The sequence below is a fragment of the Vombatus ursinus genome, unplaced genomic scaffold (genome assembly GCF_900497805.2).
Source record: "Vombatus ursinus unplaced genomic scaffold, bare-nosed wombat genome assembly UNPS02014778.1, whole genome shotgun sequence".
NCBI lineage: Eukaryota > Metazoa > Chordata > Mammalia > Diprotodontia > Vombatidae > Vombatus > Vombatus ursinus.
Window position 1 is genome coordinate 38,568,249 of NW_020954556.1, and position 20,357 is coordinate 38,588,605.

Genomic DNA, 20,357 nt, shown 5'->3' on the forward strand with positions numbered 1-20,357 from the left:
CTTGTGTGCTCTTGTGTGTCCGGAACTACAGTGCCCACAATGCCTTTCGGGGCGTGGGCTTTTCTCTGCTTCCCCTCCTCCTTTCCGAAGTTGTTGTTTAAGCCCGTGGGGGAGGGGGGTGGAGAGAGGATAGGAGGCGGAGAGAAGGGGCTGGCCTAGCGCTTTACTGCTGGCTCCTAGAGTGGAGAAGGTGTATGTTGCTCTCTAATTTGGATATCTGCCCAGCCACCTCCTCCCCAGAAGGCTGTTTATAGCCAGTTAATTTCCCATTCTGTGTTTCTGTATGTTTCATATTAAAAAGCAGTGTTTTGTACAGGAGTTTGATTAGCACCCGCAAATTCTCTCCCCCTCCGCCTTTATATGGTACTGTAAGTTTTACCAATTGGCTTTTTCCCTCACAGAAGGGAGACCCCTGGGTTAGTGGAAAGAGCTCAGGCCTTTGTGTTGACATGCCTGGGTTCCCATCCAGCTGATTCTAGCCTTGTGACCCCGTGAGCCTTTTTTCATCTGTGAAGTGGGAATGATAATACCTGTGAGAAACGAAAGAGTTAAGTTTCCATATAAGTAGATAAGAAATCAGCACAGATTGGCTAACTTCTCCATGGGGGGGTGACAACACAATTCTAGGCACACAATGTATGTTAAGGGGAGAGCTTATAAGGAACATTGTAACCCAGAAGGATTAGGACCAATCATGATTCAGAAGGGAGAAGGTAGGCAGTTACTAACTATAAAGCTTGCTCTAGCTTTTTAACTTGTCCACTCTCCACTCCAAAGGAGGTGTGGAAAGGATACACTTCAACCTCTTTAATAAAAAGTCTTTTAGACACCAGTCTTTGAAACTGAGTCTAGGGTCATCTTTATAACATACCTGAAGGACCTTTCTTAGAGAATTGCTTTGAGGATCAAATGAGATAATGTATGTAACTACCTTTGTAAACTTTAAAATGCTTATATAAATGTTAACCTTATGAGTGCAAGTATTTCACTATCTCTGTCTTATAGATGAAGAAGTTTCAGAGGTCAAGTGATTTCTCTGTGATTACTATGCTCATAACTACCTGAGCTGGAATTTGAGCCTGAGTTTCTTGTGTGAAAGTACAAGCCTTTTATTTCGATGTGGTTTTGATATTAAGATGTTGCACTTTAAATTCTGGCCGAGTCTTTATGAGGGGTGATCTCTAGGTCCTGACTTCTGGGGAAAGTGGTCTAACTTTGTTACCAGTTTGTTCTAGTACTAGTTTGGGTCCTCAAACATTCTCATAGAACTTTGTATCTACTTTTTTTTCTACATTTTTTCCTCAGTTACATGTAAACTTTTTTTTAACATTGATTTTTTTTAAGTGTTGAGTTCCAAATTCTCTTTCCCTTCCTTCTCTACCCCCCTCCTTGAGAAGGTGAGCAATTATGCATGTGCAAAACATGCAAAACATTTCCATATTAGCTATGTTGTAAAAGAAAATTCAGACAACAAAAAAAAACCAAAAGAAAACCTGAAAAATAAAGTAAAAAAAGTATGCTTCAATCTGCATTCAGACTCCATCAATGTTTTTCTCTGGAGGTGATAGCAGTTTTTCTCCCTAAGTCTTTTGGAATTGTCTTGGATCACCATATTGTTGAGAATAGCTAAGTCATTCCCAGTTGATCATCATACAATATTGCTGTTATTGTGTACAATATTTTAATGGTTCTATTTGTTTCACTTTGCATGAGTTCATGTAAGTCTTCCCAGGTTTTTCTGAAATCATTCCATTGCACTGATATACCACAATTTGTTCAGCCATTCCCCAAATGATGGGTATCCCCTGAATTTCCTATTTTTTGCCATGACAAAGAGTTGCTATAAATGTTTTTGTACATATAGGTCCTTTTCATTTTCCTTTGGGATCTAGTAGTAGCATTGATAGGTCAAAATGTTGAGGTGTAGGGGTTTAGGGGTACTTGAACCCCAAAATCACGAGACACAGGTCCTGCCTGAAAGAATTCAATCCAAGCCTTCTTTCAGCTAAAGACAAGGTTTATTAAAGATGGACCATATAGGCCAGACTGTTAAGGAATCTGAAGGTTTGTGATGCTCATAAGGACAAGCGGGCATGAGGAAGTCTCAGCCCTTAAATGGCAGCCAGGATGGATCTTATATGCAGCCAAGTAGTTTGGGGTGACCAGAGAAGGGACTAGGAGGAGGATCTTGAAGCTGGAGGAATGTCTGGGAGATTGAATGGGGTCTGGATAAGATCTGGGATGGGATATATAACCCAGGGCTATTAGGCCAGTAATAGACTAATAAAGGGCTAGGCTTAAATTAGGGTAACAAAGAACTGGGAGATAGGGTCTAGGGATAAGGATAGGAATAAGAATAAGAATAACTTCTGGGGACTACTAGACTTTCTTGACCAGGTAAAAGTTCAAAGAAAGTTCAAGGGTTTTCTGGGGTCTGTAGACAAATGGCACTCAATCTTTTTGGGGTGAGGTGCAAAGGTCTCAACTTGGGCCATATCCCATCAAAAGGGTATGCACAATTTTATAGCCCTTTGGATATAGTTCTAAATTGCTCTTCAGAATGGTTGGATCAGTTCACAACTGCACCAATAATGCATTAGTGTCCCAGTTTTACCACATCCCCTCCAATATTTGTCATTTCCCTTTTCTGTCTTATTAGCCAATCTGCCAGGTGTGAGGTGATTCCTCAGAGTTGTTTTAATTCACATTTCTCTAATAGTGATTTAGAACATTTTTTTCATATAACTGTAGATAACTTTTATTTCTTCTTCTGAAAACTGCCTGTTCATATCCTTTGATCGTTTATCAATAAAGAAATGACTTGTATTCTTATCAATTTGATTCAGTTCTCAATATACTTGAGAAACGAGGCTTTTATGAGAGAAACTTGCTGTAAAATATTTTCCCCAGTGTCCTTCTTTCCTTCTTTCCTTGGCTGCACTGGTTTTGTTTTTGCAAAATCTTTTTAATTTAATGTAATCAAAATTATCTATTTTGTATCCCATAATGCTCTCTTATGTTTTGTTTGGTCATAAATTCTTCCCTTACGCCTAGATCCAAAAAAAATTTTCCATACTCCCCTAATTTGCTTATAATATCACCCTTTATGTCTAATTCATGAACCTATTTTGACCTTATCTTGGTATACAGTGTGAGATGTTGTTTTATACCTAGTTTTTGCCGTACTATTTTCCAGTGTTCCCAGCAGTTTTTGTCAAACAGTGAGTTCTTCTCCCAGAAGCTTGGATCTTTGGGTTTGTCAAATGCTAGATTACCATGGTCATTTATTACTGTGTATTATGTATTCCACTGATCCACCACTCTATTTCTTAGTATCAGATAGTTTTGATGAATACTGCTTTGTAATACAGTTTGAGATCTGATATTGCTAGGCTACCTTTCTTCACATTTTTTTCCGTTGATTCCTTTGATATTTTTGACTAGATCTACTTCTTTATCGTATTTGTTTGTATACTTATACTAAATCCCTGTTGAGTATGATAGATTTCTACACTCAATTGAATGTATATATTTATTTATATCATACTATATTATTTATATTACATATATAACATTCATACATATATATATTTTTCCTCCTCTTTTTGAACCAATTCTGATCAGAATGAGATTCAAGTGTTGCTCAATCACCACCATTTCTCCCTTCACTGTAAAAATTCTTCCTTGTATACCTCTTTTATGTAAGATAATTTTTCCTATCCTTCCTCTCTCTTCCCTTTTCTCCCATTGCATCTCTCTTTCTTGCTTATTAATGTTTTTTAGATCATCCCAGCATAATCAAGTTATACCCATGCCCTCTGCCTGTGTAGATGCCCTCTAACTTCCCTTATGATGATAAAAGACTCAGGAGTTGCATATATCATCTTTCTAAATAGGAGCATAAACAATTTAACTTATTATTGAGTTCCTTATTATTTCTCTTTCATGTTTACCTTTTTACGTTTCTCTTGAGTCTTGTGTTTGAACGTCAGATTTACTACTTAGCTCGGCTCTTTTTATCAAGAATGCTTAAAATGCTCTATTTCATTAAATATCAGTTTTTCTTCCTGAAGGATTATACTCAGTTTTACTGGGTAGGTGATTCTTAGTTGTAATCCTAGCTCCTTTGCCTTCCAGAATATCATATTCCAAGCCCTCCATTCCTTTAAGACGGTAGCTGCTAAATTTTGTGTGAGCTTGACTGTGGGTCTATGGTGTTTGAATGGTTCCTTTCTGGCAGCTTGAGATATTTTCTTCTAGACCTGGAAGCTCTGGATTTTGGCTGTCTTATTCCTGAGAGTTTTCATCTTGGGATCTCTTTCAGATGGTGATTGGTGGATTCTTTCAATTTCTGTTTTACCCTCTGGTTCTGGAATATCAGGGCAATATTCTGTTAATAATATCTTGAAATATGATGTCTAGGTTCTTTGTTTAATCATGGCTTTCAGATAGTTCAGTAGTTCTTAAATTATCTCTCCTTAATCTGTTTTCCAAGTCAGTTGTTTTTCTAATGAGATACTTTGTTTTCTTGTATTTTTAATTTTTTTGACTTTGTTTTATTATTTCTTGATGTCTTGTGAAGTCATTAACTTCCCACTGCCCACTTCTAATTTTTAAGGAGTTAATTTCTTCCTTATTTTAAGGAGTTATTTTGTACTTCTTTTTCCATTTAGCTAATTCTTTTTTTTTCTTAAGAAGTTATTTTTATCAGTGAAGTTTTGTGCCTCTTCTTCCATTTGACCAATTCTGTTTTTTTAGGTATATTTCCTTCAGTATTTTTTTTGTGCCTCTTTTAGCAAGTTGTTGTCATTTCATTATTTCCTTATATTGCTCTCATCTCTTTCCCCACTTTTTCCTCTATTACTCTTATTTGATTTTGAAGACCATTTTTTAAGCTCTTCCAGAAATTCTTGTTGGGCTTGTATCTAACTCACACTTTTTTTTTTCCTTTGAGGCTTTGCTTGTAGCTGTTTTGACATCATTATCTTCTTCGGATTTTGTGTCTTACTCTATCTCGTCACTATAGTAGATTTTTATGGGCAGGTTCTTTTGTTTGTTTCCTCATTTTTTCTAGCCTATTTTTTGACTTTGAACTTTATGTTAAAGTTGGGTTTTGTTCCTGGGGTGGGCTAGGGGGGTACTGTTTGAAGCTTTAAGCTTTTGTTGCACTGCAGTTTTCAGAGCTAGTTCTAGGGGTTTGGAAATTTTCAGTCCTTCCAAGGTAGTGTGATCCAGGGAGAAACATGGTCACTGCTCTCTTAGGCTGTGCTCTTTTCCTTACCAAGGAAGGGTCCCTGCTCCTTTGGGATCACAATTGATATCGTTCCTCAGTTCCTCTGCTCCCATGGGATCAGAAGTAATACTGTTCCTTGGGGTCCTTGCTCCTTTGAGATAACGAGTGCTGTTCTCTGCCCCGGAACTGTGACCCAGAAGTGAGCATAGACAACCTAGTTGCCAAACAGCATCATGGCCTGTGCCCAGTGCCAGCACAGGAGTCCCCTGTAGTCTTTTTCTGATAGTTGCCCAACTTATCATCTCTGGTTTGAGAGCTTCTGGAGCTGCTGCTTCTGTCAGTCCCACCAAGGCCCACCACTGGTGTTGCATCCACATAGGCTTTTGCCCCCTTCCCCCGCCCCTACTTCCTTTCATAGACCTTTCCTTTTGACCTTCTAAGATGTCTTGGCCTGGAAGAATGTCTCACCTTGATCTTTTGCTCGAGAATTAGATTTGAGGTATTATTTTAAAGTTATTTGGAAGGGAATGTTGGGAGAGCTTGGCTGTAGTGCTTCCTCTACTCTGTCATATTGGCTCTGCCCAAACACTGTATCTTAATACTACTTACTCTCTGGTTTAACAGACAAAAAAAAAGTCAGTCAGATAACAAATACTTATCAAGTGCCTATAATTCTAGGTGCTGTGGCCTCTGGGTCATACGGGGCCCTCTAGGTCCTCAAGAGCAGCCCTTTGACTGAATCCAAACTTCACAGAACAAATCCCCCTAATAAAAGGAGTTGTTCTGTACTTGGACTCAGACAAAAGGCCACACCCAAGGACCTAGAAGGTCATATGTGGCCTTGAGGCTTCAGGTTCCCCACCGCTGCTCTAGACTTTTCAAGAAATGGGTCAGAATGCAAATGTTACATTTTTAAGTGAGTAGTTCCTTTGATTATACATGTTTGACCCAACAAGCTACAATGAAAATATTATGCCAAACTTAAAGGAAAGGAAAGAAGAAACAGTTGCTACCCTCAAGAAGCTTGCATTCTATTGGGGAAGGTATCTACAAAGAACTTATGCAACTGCCCTCCTTCCACCCCCCAATAAAATCTCCTAAATTGCTAAACAAGCAAGTTTAAATCAGTTCACAAATTGGTTCATGCCACAAATCAGCTTGCTTTAGATACAAACGCCAAATGTAATTGCAAAACATTAGTAAAAATGAATCTTGTGAGTGGTGAGGATATGTCTTGTTAATTATTTTCCCATTTAAAATCACCTATACAGGGCTAAAATTTTTTATAGTAGAGAAAAAACAGTGAGAAATTGAGTTTTGTTAGCCATAGAAAAAGTGACAGCCTATCTTCTTACAGCGTAAAACTTTTAGTTGATTGAATGTATTTTACTTTTCTCTTCTCTTCACTTACCTGTTCTACATGGCATCACATGTTGCAGAAGATAACTTCGATTTTATCATTATTTGCTCTTGGGAAGAACCAAACATTTTTATTTTATGTAGTTTTGTTGAATGATTGACTCTTCAAATTTCTGGGAAAAAAAAAGATCAACTTTCTTAGAAGTAGAATGCCAACTGAAAATCATTTACTTATTGTATAAAATTAAAAGAACCTATCCTATCCCTACCTATGTTTACAATAGATGCCATATATGTAAGAACAACATCTGGTGATCTCACCAGACTTCGCTGATGTTTTTAAAAAATATTCTTATTTAGGTGCCTAAGAAATGTTGTGTACTTAGAGCTGTGTTGTAAGAGAAATTATGATAATAAGATTTCATATATTCAGTAGTTTTAGACTTTTTTCTTTTTAAAAATTGATGCTCTTTAAAAAAAATAATGCTGTCACTTCCCAATGCCTGTCCCCTTACTCTGCTCAGAGTAGGATCCTCTCTTGTAATAAAGGAACAAAACAAATCAGCACATTGGCCCTGTCTGATAGTCTATGTATTATTCAGAACTTACAGTTCAGCATCTTATAACAAGAGACTTTAAAAGTCATGACTGGCCATTGATGAGAGTTCTGATGTTTTTGGTTGTTGTTTTTCTTTATATTCTTTTCTGGGTCTTCAGTTACTGTGACTGAAACTCTTGAAGAAGCAATTGCCTGGCTACAGTAAGGTGGGGTTTGCTTCCTGAAGTTATGGATGTGGGGGAGGGGCTAGGCTGGAAACAAGATGACATCTAGGGGGAGCTCTCATAGGAGGTTCTTGTCATTGGCAGTTAGTCAGCAGTTAATGTTATCAGAAATGAGGAAGATTGGCTTGTTTTCCACAGGGATTGTTCACCTCAATGATGGCTATAGGGCCTGATTTAGACACAAAGCCAGTAGTTGGGGAGGCAATGAGGTGCTCTTATGCCTTGGGATCTTTGGCACAGGGTCCTCAGTTGTCTCCTTTGAGTGAAAGATGATGGTGGTGATTTGACTTGGCTGGCACGTGGTGCCTTCTGTTTCTTCCCTTAGGGCACCAGCATCAGCTGCCTATTCCTTAGGAGGCAAGGATAGTTGATGAGGATGGCTGGTCTCTCCTCCGCGAGAGTTGTTCCACTGGATGATGGCTTCAAGGACTCAGCTAGAAGCATGATAGATGGTCTGGGGGAAGCTGCCACATTCAGGACTCTCGGGCTTACTTTCCCCTATGCTATTGATGTTGGTGTTGGTGAGGAAGGTGGGCCCATTCTCCACTGAGACTACTCCCATCATTAATGGCTGTGGGCCCCAGGTTGAAAGCATTGCCGGTGGAACCTAAAGGCCTTTGTTTCAGGGTTCCATGCTATCTCCAGTAGGGTCCAAGGAGAGGTGGTAGTGATTTGACTTGCCTAACATGTGCCACCTGCTGTCTTTCCCTCACAGTGTCTTGTTGTTCTACATGGTACTTGCATTTTTTTGTAAGTTCTTTTGATGTGCCTTTTATATTTAGGCCACATGTACATTTGAAACTAATTGTAGTATAGGATGTCAATCCAAACTTAATTTTTTGATAGATTGCATTCCAGAAAACTGGAAAGTTTCCTGAGCAGTTCTAGTCAAATGGGGAATTCTTAACCTCAGTTTGTAGTTTGTGTTTTGGGGTTTAATCAAATACTAGGCTTTTTTGTTCAATTGCTTCTGATTCTTGCTTACAGTGTTTACGTATCTGTTTGGTTGATCAGGCTTTTTTTTAAACTAATATTGAATAGTTTTGATGACTACTTCTTTGGAATATAGTTTGAAGTCTGGAAGTGGTAGCTCCCTGCAGGGGCTCTCCCTCACCCCACCTACTTTTTTTCATAATCTCCCTTGATATTCTTGACCTCTGGTCCTATTGGTGTATTTGTTATCATTTTTATCTTATTTTATAAAATAATCCCTTGCTCATTTGTTTTCTGTGACACTAAATCTGTAAATTAATTTAGGTAGTATCATCTTTATTATAGTAGTGCAGCCCAATCATGATCAAGGAATAATATTTACTTATTTTAAGTTTGCCTTCTTTGCAGTGGTAGTTATGTAAGACTTGAATATGACTTGGTTAACTCTTACATTCTTTGTGCATTTTACAGTTATTTTGAATGGAATTTATTTTTTTTTACTTTTTTTTTTGTTAGTAATGCAAGAATGCAAGAAATCCTAGTGATTTTCATGTATTCATTCATAACTTACTACTTTATTGAAGCTATTATTAATTTTTTTAATTGACTCACCAGGTTGCTTTAAACCAAAATATCATTTGCAGATATAGAGATAACTTTGTTTTCTCATTGCCTATGCTTATTCCCTTAGTATCTTTTTCTCGTCTTGTTATTATAGCTAGCATTTTTGGAACTATATCAAGTAATACTGGTGAAAATTTAAATTCTTTGCTCTTTATTGTATTGTAAAGACTTCTGTTATTTCTCTGTTACAGATAGATACTATGTGCCATATTATGAAAAGAAATATTCCTATGTTTTTATTGTTTTTTATTAACATAGATGAGTGTTATACTTTGTTGCTTTACAGTTTTCAAAACATTTTTGCTTATGTTATCCTATGTAGTTCTCACAACAACCCATTGGAGTAGGCAAGCTAAGTTATACTTGTAAATTTATTGATGAGAAAGTTGAGACTCAAATGATTTGACCAATCTCATAGCTGACAAGGGTCAGCCATAATATAGCTCAGATAGGCTGATAGCTAATCTATGATATTTCCTACTTCTACACCAGGCTACCTAATCTATTATCCTTCCCACTGCTACGCCAGGCTGCCTACAATTCACTGACAGTTTTGTTTAGATTTACAGAAGAGAAGCTTATTTGTATTGTGAGACTCTTTACAGAAAATTTTAAGTTTGGCATAATATTTTCATTGTAGCTTGTTGGGTTGAACATGTATAATCAAAGGAACTACTCACTTAAAAATGTAACATTTGCATTCTGACTCATTTCTTGAAAAGTCTAGAGCAGTGGTGGGGAACCTGAAACCTCAAGGCCACATACGACCATCTAGGTCCTTGGGTGTGGCCTTTTGTCTGAGTCCAAGTACAGAACAACTCCTTTTATTAGGGGGATTTGTTCTGTGAAATTTGGATTCAGTCAAAGGGCTGCTCTTGAGGACCTAGAAGGCCCCATATGACCCAGAGGCCACAGGTTCCCCACCCCTGGTCTAGAGGCTGAGGGGCAAAGAAGTTGTGATTAATTAGTACATTCAATAAATTCTATGTTTCCTTCTTTATTCTAACTCAGTCCTATTAAAATATTAGCAGATTTCTGTAGATGAGTATTACTGACAGATAAATTATCTTGACATAATAGGAACTGAACCTGGAATTAACAGTTTAGCTCTCTGATTGACAGGCAGAGAGTAGAGTTCTCCATTGATGAGAATAGGAATGGAAATACTGGGGAGATAGTGATAAAGACTATTCTCAGAGAAGAAGAAAACAATGGTTTCTTCACTGTTTTTAATGGTCAAGAATTGCACAGGCTGAGAAGGTACATCTACTTTATACATCAGCCAAGTCCTCCTACTTTCTGTTCCCAGCACTAGACATTCCACGTCCTGCTTCCATGCTTTTGTCTAGGCCATCCCCATGTCTGGAATTCTCTCTCATCTAACCTTTGCCTCTTGAAATCTTAAACTTTGTAGAAGTCTTAGCTAAGGTTCCATCTTCTTCAAAGAGGCCTTTTCTGATTTCCCCATTTATATCCTCCCCTGATGTTACTTTGGGTTTACTTTGTGTAGTAAATCTGCAAAGATTTCCATTACATTTTTCTCAAGGGTACTTCAACTCACACTTGAAATCTCATCATAGCCCCAGATCTGCTTATAGAAGAGGCAGGAATAGTACTGAAGAGGAAAAAAAGATGAGAAAAGCATCTTGGTTGATAAAGCATACATAGAGGAGATCTATTTGTGTTGAAGGAGATGTCATTGTGAGAGTGCTGAGGAATTGTTTTCTAGGGAAGGGGAGGAAATATGTCAAAGGCCTAGAAGTTTGCACAATATTAATTCTAAGAAAAGACAACCATGAGAACATCAACTACTAAATTATATGCCAGGATGGCTTGGTGGTGCAGTGAAAAGAGGACCTGGAGTCCGGAGGACCTGAATTCAAATTTGGCCTCAGACACTTGATACTACCTGTGTGATCCTAGGCAAGGCATTTAACCCCGATTGCCTCATCAATAACAAACAAACTAAAACCCAAAAAAAAACCTGAAACAAACAAAAATAAATAAATTATATGCCCTTTCTTTCCATTTATATAATTTTTTAAAAATGTGGATCACATGTATTCATGGATCAAGGACATCCTCCATGAGGGTATTAGAAGGAAAAAGCCAGTGTTTGGAAGTGATATTCCATAGTGGACCACATCTTTACCATACAAATGACTGAAGAGTATAGAAAGTATAAGATCCTACTGTACTTTCTGTTGATTATAAAATAGTATTTGATTTAATAGAACAAAATGTACCTTCAAGGCTTTCTTCCAAAAAGGTGTTCTTCCATTTATATTTTAAAAACATTTAAGATTCCTTGAAAGATAAAGCAGTAGAGAGTACTTTGCTTAGGAACCCTGTGACCATAAACCCTAGACAAAGCATAAAATCTGGAGATGTGCATTTGCTATGATAGAAATCTAGTGTAGAGTTTACGTGGTAAGATCTTCCATCTCTGCGGACGACATGCTGCCAGTTTCATCACACCATCGCAGAGCCTCCTGGAGGAAATCTATAACCATTTAAAAGAGTTTGGCCTGACCTTCCATAAAGGAAAGACTGGGTGAATGAAGAATGTCTATTGCCTAAATTACAAAATGCAGTTGGATGGACAAGCATATTATAGAGCATGCTTCTTGGTATGCGCGCACACACACACACAAACACACCACACACACACACACATCTGGAACAGACAATATGAATGGACAGTGAGTTGGGTTCACAATTAGACAGAAAGAGAGCAGTCTTAATTGCCTTTAAGAAATTGCAAAGCTCTTATAATGAGCCAATTTTTTTTTTTAGATTAGCAAAGGACCACATTTTTTTCTTTTCTTTTTTCTTTTAGACTCAAACACAGAATATAGAAAAGAAAAAGAAACGTATCATAAAGATTGAAACTTAAATACAAAGTAAGAAAAGAAAAAAAAAGTCATGTGCACAGCAGAACATAAGAGAGAATTCACAATATATAGCAATAAATTTTCATTTCAAGAAAGCCTATATGATAAGTACTATATGTTGTGTTGAGAGTTGTCTGTCTTTTTTTTTGCTACCTTGAAGTTTTCTTTTGTTCTCTGCTGTGCATTTTTTACTTTACTTTTTACTCCCTTCTTCCCTACCTCCACCCCTAAAGGATATAATTGAGGATGTATATATATATGTATATATACATATACATATATATACATATACATATATATACACATACATACATATACATATACATATATACACATACATGCATACATACATACATATATAGACATATACTTTCCCAGGAACACATTTTTAATACCAACATTTTGCTAATATCATTATTTAGCTATAAGACACGTAAAATAGTAATCTCCAAAGAATTGAGAGTGAGTGTCCCACAGAGGGCAATGGAGAGGTGTGTGGGGCTATAAGCAGGCTGTAACATATAACCAGTGAAGAACTTTGAAGAATAGTATTGAAAGAAATGGAAAATTCTAGTGCATTTCCTCTGTTGATTATTCCCAATTTATCTTGTATATAACTTGTTTGTAAATAGTTGTTTGCGTTTTATCTCCATCATTAGACTGTAAACTCCTTGAATCTCTTACATTTCTTTATATCCCTAGCACTTAGCATAGTACCTGGCACATAGTAGGTCCTGAAAAGGAAAATGGCCTGGTCATGTGTTAATGGCAAGGATTATCCTGTTAGTGGACAGCCAAAGTGCTCTACTGATATCCTTTTGATCTCAGGAAAAACCAACGAAGCCTCTACTACATTGAATGTATCACTTGGGGAGAACTTACAAGAAAACCTGGACAAGTATTGTGCAAGAAGGACAGGGATGGATGGATTGGGATCTCTATCATTGCATATTGATGAGATCACAGAACCATGTTAAATATTTATTCTATGTATGTATATGTACATATATTATTTACTTATCTATTTGCCTGTTGTTTTCCCCCATGAGGGAAAGAATTATTTGATTTTTTTCTGCTTTGTATCTCCAGTGCCAAAGTAAACATTTGTTGAATTGAAAGGTTTTGTAAGGGGTATGTGTTGGTTTGGAGTGGGCACAGACAGCAATTAAATCACATATCTAACAAAGTACAGTATTTTAAAATAAGTGTCTTGAGAGATGGAAACATCATAGCAGAGTGGTAGGAAGTAGTACAGTGAACCCTCTCTTCAAAAATTCCTCCTAACATCTAGAAACTGTGTTAAGACTGAATCCTGATGGGGGAAATCTGAAAAAGATCACAGTGAAATCTTTGTCCAGCCCAGCTTAGCATACAGAGACATGAAAGGAATTTTGGGGATACTGGGGACTAGCTAGTGCCTAGAGAGAAGCTGTGCACCTGGGCAAGAGAAGGTCTGTAACCCATACTGGAACTTTACTGGAACCCATCCCAAGGCACTTCAGTGCGGACAGATATGAATTGGCAGCCATGTTACACACTTTCCAGTTCTGGGTCATAGATTCATGATGGATTAAAAAGGGGACTCGTGCAAGGAGTGGTGTTCCTGAGTAAAAGGGTCCTGGGCTGCATTTGGAAAGAAGAAGTTTAGAAGCCAGTAGCTGCAGAGATATGACTCAGACCCCCGGCACAAAGCAGTGTCACTTGCAGCATCTACCTGGCCTGTAGAAGAATAACCAAGGCAGGAATCTTTGATCAAAGGGGAACCTAAAATTATGCCACACTTCACCAACAGGGCTTTCCAGCTGGCTGATAGGGGCATGCAGTTTACTTTCACTCAGACCCAAGCCCAGAATGGGAACTTGCAGATCTCAGAACTGGGGAGGTCAGGGGGCAGGGACCAGTGCAAAAATTAGACTTTGCTCTGAATCTAAACACTTTGGGAGCACTGAAAGCTTGTAGGTCTTCAACCCCAAGAAAGCAACAAGAGGACCAACCTAATTTTTCTCTTCAGGAGTGTGGCAGAGTCCAACCCTAACATCAAATCTGAAGTGAGAAAGTAAGCTGGAAGAATAGGCAGCAGACAAAGAGAACCCTGTCATAATAATTTATCAAGGTGACAGGGATGCTCAAAACATGAACACTGAGAATGACTCACTTAATTTAAGTAGTACTTCAAAGAGAACAAAAGGTCAAGTACAAACAACTAGAATTCCTGGAATAAATGAAACAAGAATTAAAAAAAAAAACTAAAAGAAGTTTTATAAGTGTAATGAGAGTGCTTGAAAAATTTGGAAAGGAAATGACAACTATGGTAGAAAGAATTACTAATAGAATTAACGTAGCACCAGATGTATAAAACCTTGTACAAGCAACAAACTCCTTGAAAATTTGAATGGACTAAATAGAAGCCAATGACTCTATGAGGCAATAAAAATATTAAAACAAAGTCAAAAGGCTGAAAAAATAAAATAAAATGTAAAGTATTTCATAGCTAAAACAACTGACCTGATAAACAGATAAAGGAGAAAAAAATCAAAGAACCATTGGACTATTTGAATGCCATGGGGGAAAAAAAAGCCTAGACATCGTATTTCAAAAAATCTTAAAGGAAAATTGCTTACATCTCCTAGAACCAGAGGGTAAAATCTAAATAGAAAGAATCCATTGGTTACCTCCCAAAAGAAACCCCTACATAAAAACTGTCAGGATTATCGTAGACATAATCCAGAGCTTCCAGATCAAAGAAAAAAATACTGCAAGCAGCCAGAAAGAAAGAATTCAAGTAGTGAAGAGTCACAGTGACAATCACACATGATTTAACATCTATCACTATAAATGAGTGGAGAACTTGGAATACAGTATTCTAGAAGGCAAAGTATATGGTCTCGTAGCCTAGAATAACTTATCCAGCAAAACTTAGTATAATGCTAAAGAATAAAATAAACTTTTAATGAAATAGAGGATTCCCAAACTTTCCTGAAAAAAGACCAGAACTTTGGAGAAAATTTGAAGTTCTTCACAGGAGTGAAGAGAAACACGAAAAGGTTAACACGAATGAACAATGGCAGAAGGACTAAACAAGAATAAACTGCTTACATTCAAATATGGGGAAATGATACATGTCCCCTCTGAACCTTCATCATCATCAGGATTCATGGAGGAAGTACAGTTAGACAAAGCTTGTGAGTGTTTCCGTTATTCTTGATGATCTTAAGAAAAGAATGGAAAGAGGGAAAGAGGAATAGATTGAGGGGAAGGGAAAGGAAAGTTAGGGAAAATTGTCTCATATAGCAAGGGTACGCAGCACTGTACAAACGAGGAGGAGTAGGTGACTGACACTTGAATCTTACTGTCATCTGAACTGGTCAAAAGAAGGAAGAATCCCCATATACAGTTGGGTACAGAAATAAGTTTCATTCAACGGGGATATAGGAGGGAAAGGGGAAAAAGAAAAAGGTAGGGAGAATTAGACGAAAGGTTAAAGATTAAGGGAAAGATTAGTCCTAAGCAACACAAACTCTAAGGATGTACAATGATATTTATAGCTCTTTCTGAGGTGGCAAAGGATGGGGATCTGAAGGAGTAATCACGAATAGGGAAATGGGTGAACAAGTTTGGTGTATAAGAGGACTAATGATGAAACATGCTACACATCTCCTGATAGAGAGGACTCAGAATGCAGACTGAGAAAAAATGTGTTTTTTCAGACATGGCCAATGTGGATTGACAGTTTTGATTGACTCTATGTGTTTGTAATGAGTTTTGTTTTTCTTGTGTTCTTGGTAGGGGTGGGGTTTGAGGTGGGAGGGAAAGAAAGATAGATCTTCACTAAAAACAAAATATTAAAAAAAACTAAAGTAAGTATCTTAATACAATTCTAATAAACCTTTTATCTTGAAGGGCAGATTTTTAAAAATTGCCTTTAGCTTAGGCTATAGGAACAAACTCTAATCTAAATGTAGGTTATTTTCCACCTTTCCATTTCTCCTGCTTATAATGTGTGAAATACTGGGCTGGTCCATTGGACACAATTAGTTTCTAAATGTATTCTTAGTTGCCCTTAATGAAGTAGACTTGTAGCACAATTGATAACTTGTGAATTCTTCCCCTCCCCCCCCTTCTATCTTCTAGATCAGTCTGAAAGAATGGATTTTACAGAGGCTTACTCAGATACGTGTTCTGCTGTTGGCCTTGCTGCCAGGGAAGGAAATGTAAAAACCCTAAGGAAACTGCTCAAGAAAGGATGTAGTGTTGACGTTGCTGACAACAGAGGATGGATGCCAATTCATGAAGCAGCTTATCATAATTCTGTAGAATGCTTACGGCTGTTAATTCGTTCAGGTAAAGTCAGGTTGAGGTGTGGATAATTGGACTCACTAAGTTGTTGCCTGGTTTTATAATTCACTGTCACCTATTATCAAGAGTGTTTTCTTTTTCTTCTATATAAAAAAATCACTGAAGGATCATTTGAAGATTGGTGAGATCCTCTGATCTTCCTGCAGTAAGTAATATTGTGCTAGGGAAAGAGATTCATGAAGTAACACATGCAGATATACCTGACTAACTTATTTTTATTGTCATAACCAAGTAAAATGCCAAAAGGGAGTCAGATATTTTATTTTATGTTTTAAAAAGTCACTGGTTTTACTTCTCTCCACCTTTCCAAAACAAAAAGGGCAGTGTCCTATTTGAAATAGGAGATGTGGTTGTGTTTGATATATACTATAACCTTTATCTCTTTTCAGTTTTCCTTATTTTGGGCAAGCTGGTCAATTACTTTGACTTTACTGTATTATTACACGTTCTTTTATTTAACCCTCAACCTAATAAACTAATTAGACAAATATCCATTGTCAATGGAAAGACTAGTTTTGAGTAAGTTAGAAGATAATAACTTAACTTGGTAGCGTGGCAGCTAAGTTCTATGGAATTCCTTTGTTTTATCTTCCTATCTTAGGAAGTTGAAATTTATCAATTTAATCTTTTGTTTTCTTGGAGAGGGCAATATTTTCTGATGGTAGTACACTGTATGGTCAGTTTTGTTTTTTACCAGTTAAGACACATTCTTCTTTTCCTTAATCACTAAGAATTATTCATTAAAAAAAAAACAAACAAAAACCCCAAACATTTCTGTATATACAGCAGAACATAAAAACTATGTATGTTTTTGTATTCATAGTGTAAAACTATGAATGTTATTTCATAGTGTATGCTTTTAAAAGAAGGATATAATAAATTCTAAATGTTACTTTCAAAACTGACCTGTGTGTCTGTGCTTCCATCTGAACTTCTTTCTGTTCTCTTATGTGCATTGAAATTTTTTTTGATGGCTTTTTTTTGGGGGGAGGGTATCTCTATTGCTAATCCTCTCTCCTGACCTCTCTGGTCAACTAAAAACTGAGAGAAAGAAGAAGAAAAAAAAAGCACCTTTTAAACAATAACCAGAATCAAGCAAAACTAACCTACATGGTGACAATGTCAAGAAATGTATTTCTGTGCACCTTGTGTCCGTTATCTTTTCATTAGAAGACAACACGTTTCATTATAAATCCTCTGGAGACATAGTTGGTGATTTCATTCATCAGATTTCTTAAGTCATTCAAATTTTTTTTCTTTACAGTGTTGTTGTGCTTGTACACATTGCTCTTCTGCGACTTTTCGTACTCTCCAGGATTCTCTGAAATTGTTTGTTTTGTCATTTCATACAGGGCAACATTTCATTATACTTCTATCACAGTTTGTTGAGCTATTCCCCAACTGTCTTAAGAAGCAAATTAAGGCCCCTCTTAGATTCAGTTCTTTTTTTTTTCTCTCTATTTTAATTCCCATTCAGGATCAGGAATTTTGTTTTTCTTGGGACTATTCCCTTTCTGATATTATCCTTCCTCTTATCTCTGTCTTTTCCCTACACCTGGTAATTTCTCTGTTGAGTTTGACGTATTTCTACACTCAATTGTTTGTTTAAGTGTGTGGGTGTTTGGACATGCATGTTCAACCTCCTTTGTTTCAGATAAGATTGCATCCTTCTGATGCCCACTTTCCCCTACTTTGTATAGTCTTTACCCATCCATGCCAAATATGAGAAATAGCAAGTTCTTCTTTTCTTCTTCCTTTCTACACTAGAGTATTTCTCTTACCCTTCCTTCTGTTTTCACTCTTTAAACTCTCATAATGGAATAAATATACCCCTAGGACCTTTATTTTTCATATTTAACTCCTTCAGTAGCCTCTGAAGACAAAGTTCCAAGGGGACACTTGTTTCTTCTCTTTCTGTTAAAATATTAGAACTGTATCATCCCAGAGCTCCTTCCAGTTGCTCAGATAAATTACTTTATTAGTTTCCTCTGTACTCTTGTGTTTGTATTTCAAAATTTCTACTCAGCTCTGATCTTTTTGTTAGAAGTGCTCGAAAGGCCTCCTTTTTTCTTTTTTTTTTTTTCTTAATTTATTTTTAGTTTTCAACATTCCCTTCCATAAGCTTTTGGGTTTTAAATTTTTTTCCCCCTCCCTCCCCTAGACACTGTGCAATCTTATGTAGGCTCTACATATACATTCCTATTAAACATATTTTCACATTAGTCATGTTGTAAGGGAGAATTGGAACCAATAGGAAGAACCACAATAAAGAGGAAATAAAACAAAACAGAAGGAAAAAAAGAGAGCAAATAGTATGCTTTGATCTGCATTCAAACTCCATAGTTCTTTCTCTGGATGTGGATAGCATTTCTCATTAAGAGACTTTTGGAGATGTCTTACATCCTTGTATTACTGAGAAGGGCTAAGTCTATCAACAACATGGCTGTTATTGTGTACAACATTCTCTTGGTTCTGCTCACTTCACTCAGCATCAGTCCATAAAAATCTTTCCAGGTTTTTCTGAAGTCCTGCCTGCTCATCATTTCTTACAGCACAGTAGTATTCCATTACATTCATATACCAGAACTTGTTCAGCCATTCCTCAGTTGATGGGCATCCCCTCAATTTCCAATTCTTTGCCACCACAGAAAGAGCTGCTATAAATATTTTTGTACATGTGAGTCCTTTTCCCATTTTTATGATCTCTTTGGGATATAGCCCTAGAAGTCCTATTGCTGGGTCAAAGAGCATGCACATTTTTATAGCCCTTTGGTCATAGTTCCAAATTGCTCTCCAAAATGGTTGGATCATTTCACTACTCCACCAGCAATGCATTAGTGTTCCAATTTTCCCCCCTCTCCAGCATTTATCATTTTCCTGTTTTGTCATGTTGGCCAATCTGATAGATGTGATATGGTATCTCAGAGTTGATTTGCATTTCTCTAATCAGTAGTGATTTAGAGCATTTTTTCATGTAACTATAGATAGCTTTAATTTCTTTATCTGACAACTGCCTGTTCATAGCCTTTGACCATTTCTCAGTTGGGGAATGACTTGTATTCTTACAAATTTGACTTAGTTCTCTATACATTTTAGAAATGAGAAGGCCTCCTTTCTTTTAAAGTGCATGCCCCACCATCCCCAATATTATTCTTGCTTGTAAGCCTATATTTATTGCCTTTTGGAATATTGTATTACAAGGTTTATTCTTGTGTGTGGTAGATGTTGCCAGGTCTTATGTGATCCTGACTGTGGTTCCTTGGTACTTGAACTCCTTTTTTGTATATTTGCAACATTTTTTTTCCTTTGACAAGAAGCTCTGGGTTTTTGCCATAATATTCTGGGACTTTTTTTTGAAAGTTTTTTTTTTTTTCCCAGGAGGTTATATAAGTAGTTTCTATCTACACTTTGCCCTCTGGTTCTTATATATCTGGACAGTTTTTATTTGTGACTTCTTGAAATATAATGTTCAGGTTTTTTCTTTTATTCATAGTTTTCAGGGAATTCAGTGATTATTGTATCATCTTTCCTTTATTTTTTTTTCAGATTAGTTGTTTATAATATCAGCTATCTTATATTTTCTTTTACTATTACCATATTTTGAATTTGTCCTAATATTCTTCATTCCCTCATGTAGTAATTGATTTCTATTTGGGTTATTCTGGTTTTCAGGGACTCTATTTCTTAAGTAAGTTTACTATTTTCACTTTTAAATTAAAAAAAATTTTTATTCATTTTATTTCTTTTTAAAAAATCTCTTGCTTCATTTCTTTTAAGTATTCATGCAGTCCTTGTGGAAAATCCATTTTTCCCTTTGGATTTCTGCTTGCAGTTGTTAAGGAGTTAGATCTGCAATAATTTTTTTGGCTCACTGCCAGGCCTGGAGTCAGGAAGACTCCTCTTCCTGAGTTCAAATTTGACCTCACATACTTACTAGCTGTGTGACCTTGGGCAAGACACTCAGTTTCTTCATCTGTAAAATGAACTGAAGAAGGAAATGGCAAACCTCTTCTGTATCTTTGCCAAGAAAACCCCAAAATGGGTCATGAGGATTGGAACATGACTGAGAAATGACTAAACAACAACTTTTTTTTATTAATGGGTATTTCCTTTGTTTTACTCACCTCTCTAGCTTTAGTTCCTTAATTGAGGCATTGTACCAGGGTGAGACTCTG

At 36.8% G+C, this 20,357-nt stretch overlaps 1 protein-coding gene across 3 annotated transcripts in view; it reads left to right on the top strand.

The window, feature by feature from the left end:
- ASB3 (ankyrin repeat and SOCS box containing 3) overlaps positions 1-20,357 on the top strand; it is a 127,116-nt gene that overhangs the window by 21,641 nt on the left and 85,118 nt on the right. For all 3 annotated transcript variants that reach the window (XM_027865069.1, XM_027865071.1, XM_027865070.1), the window contains exon 2: positions 15,958-16,167. In XM_027865069.1, coding sequence (XP_027720870.1) covers positions 15,972-16,167 — 196 coding nt within the window. In that variant the 5' untranslated portion in view covers positions 15,958-15,971. The remainder of the gene's footprint in view (positions 1-15,957; positions 16,168-20,357) is intronic.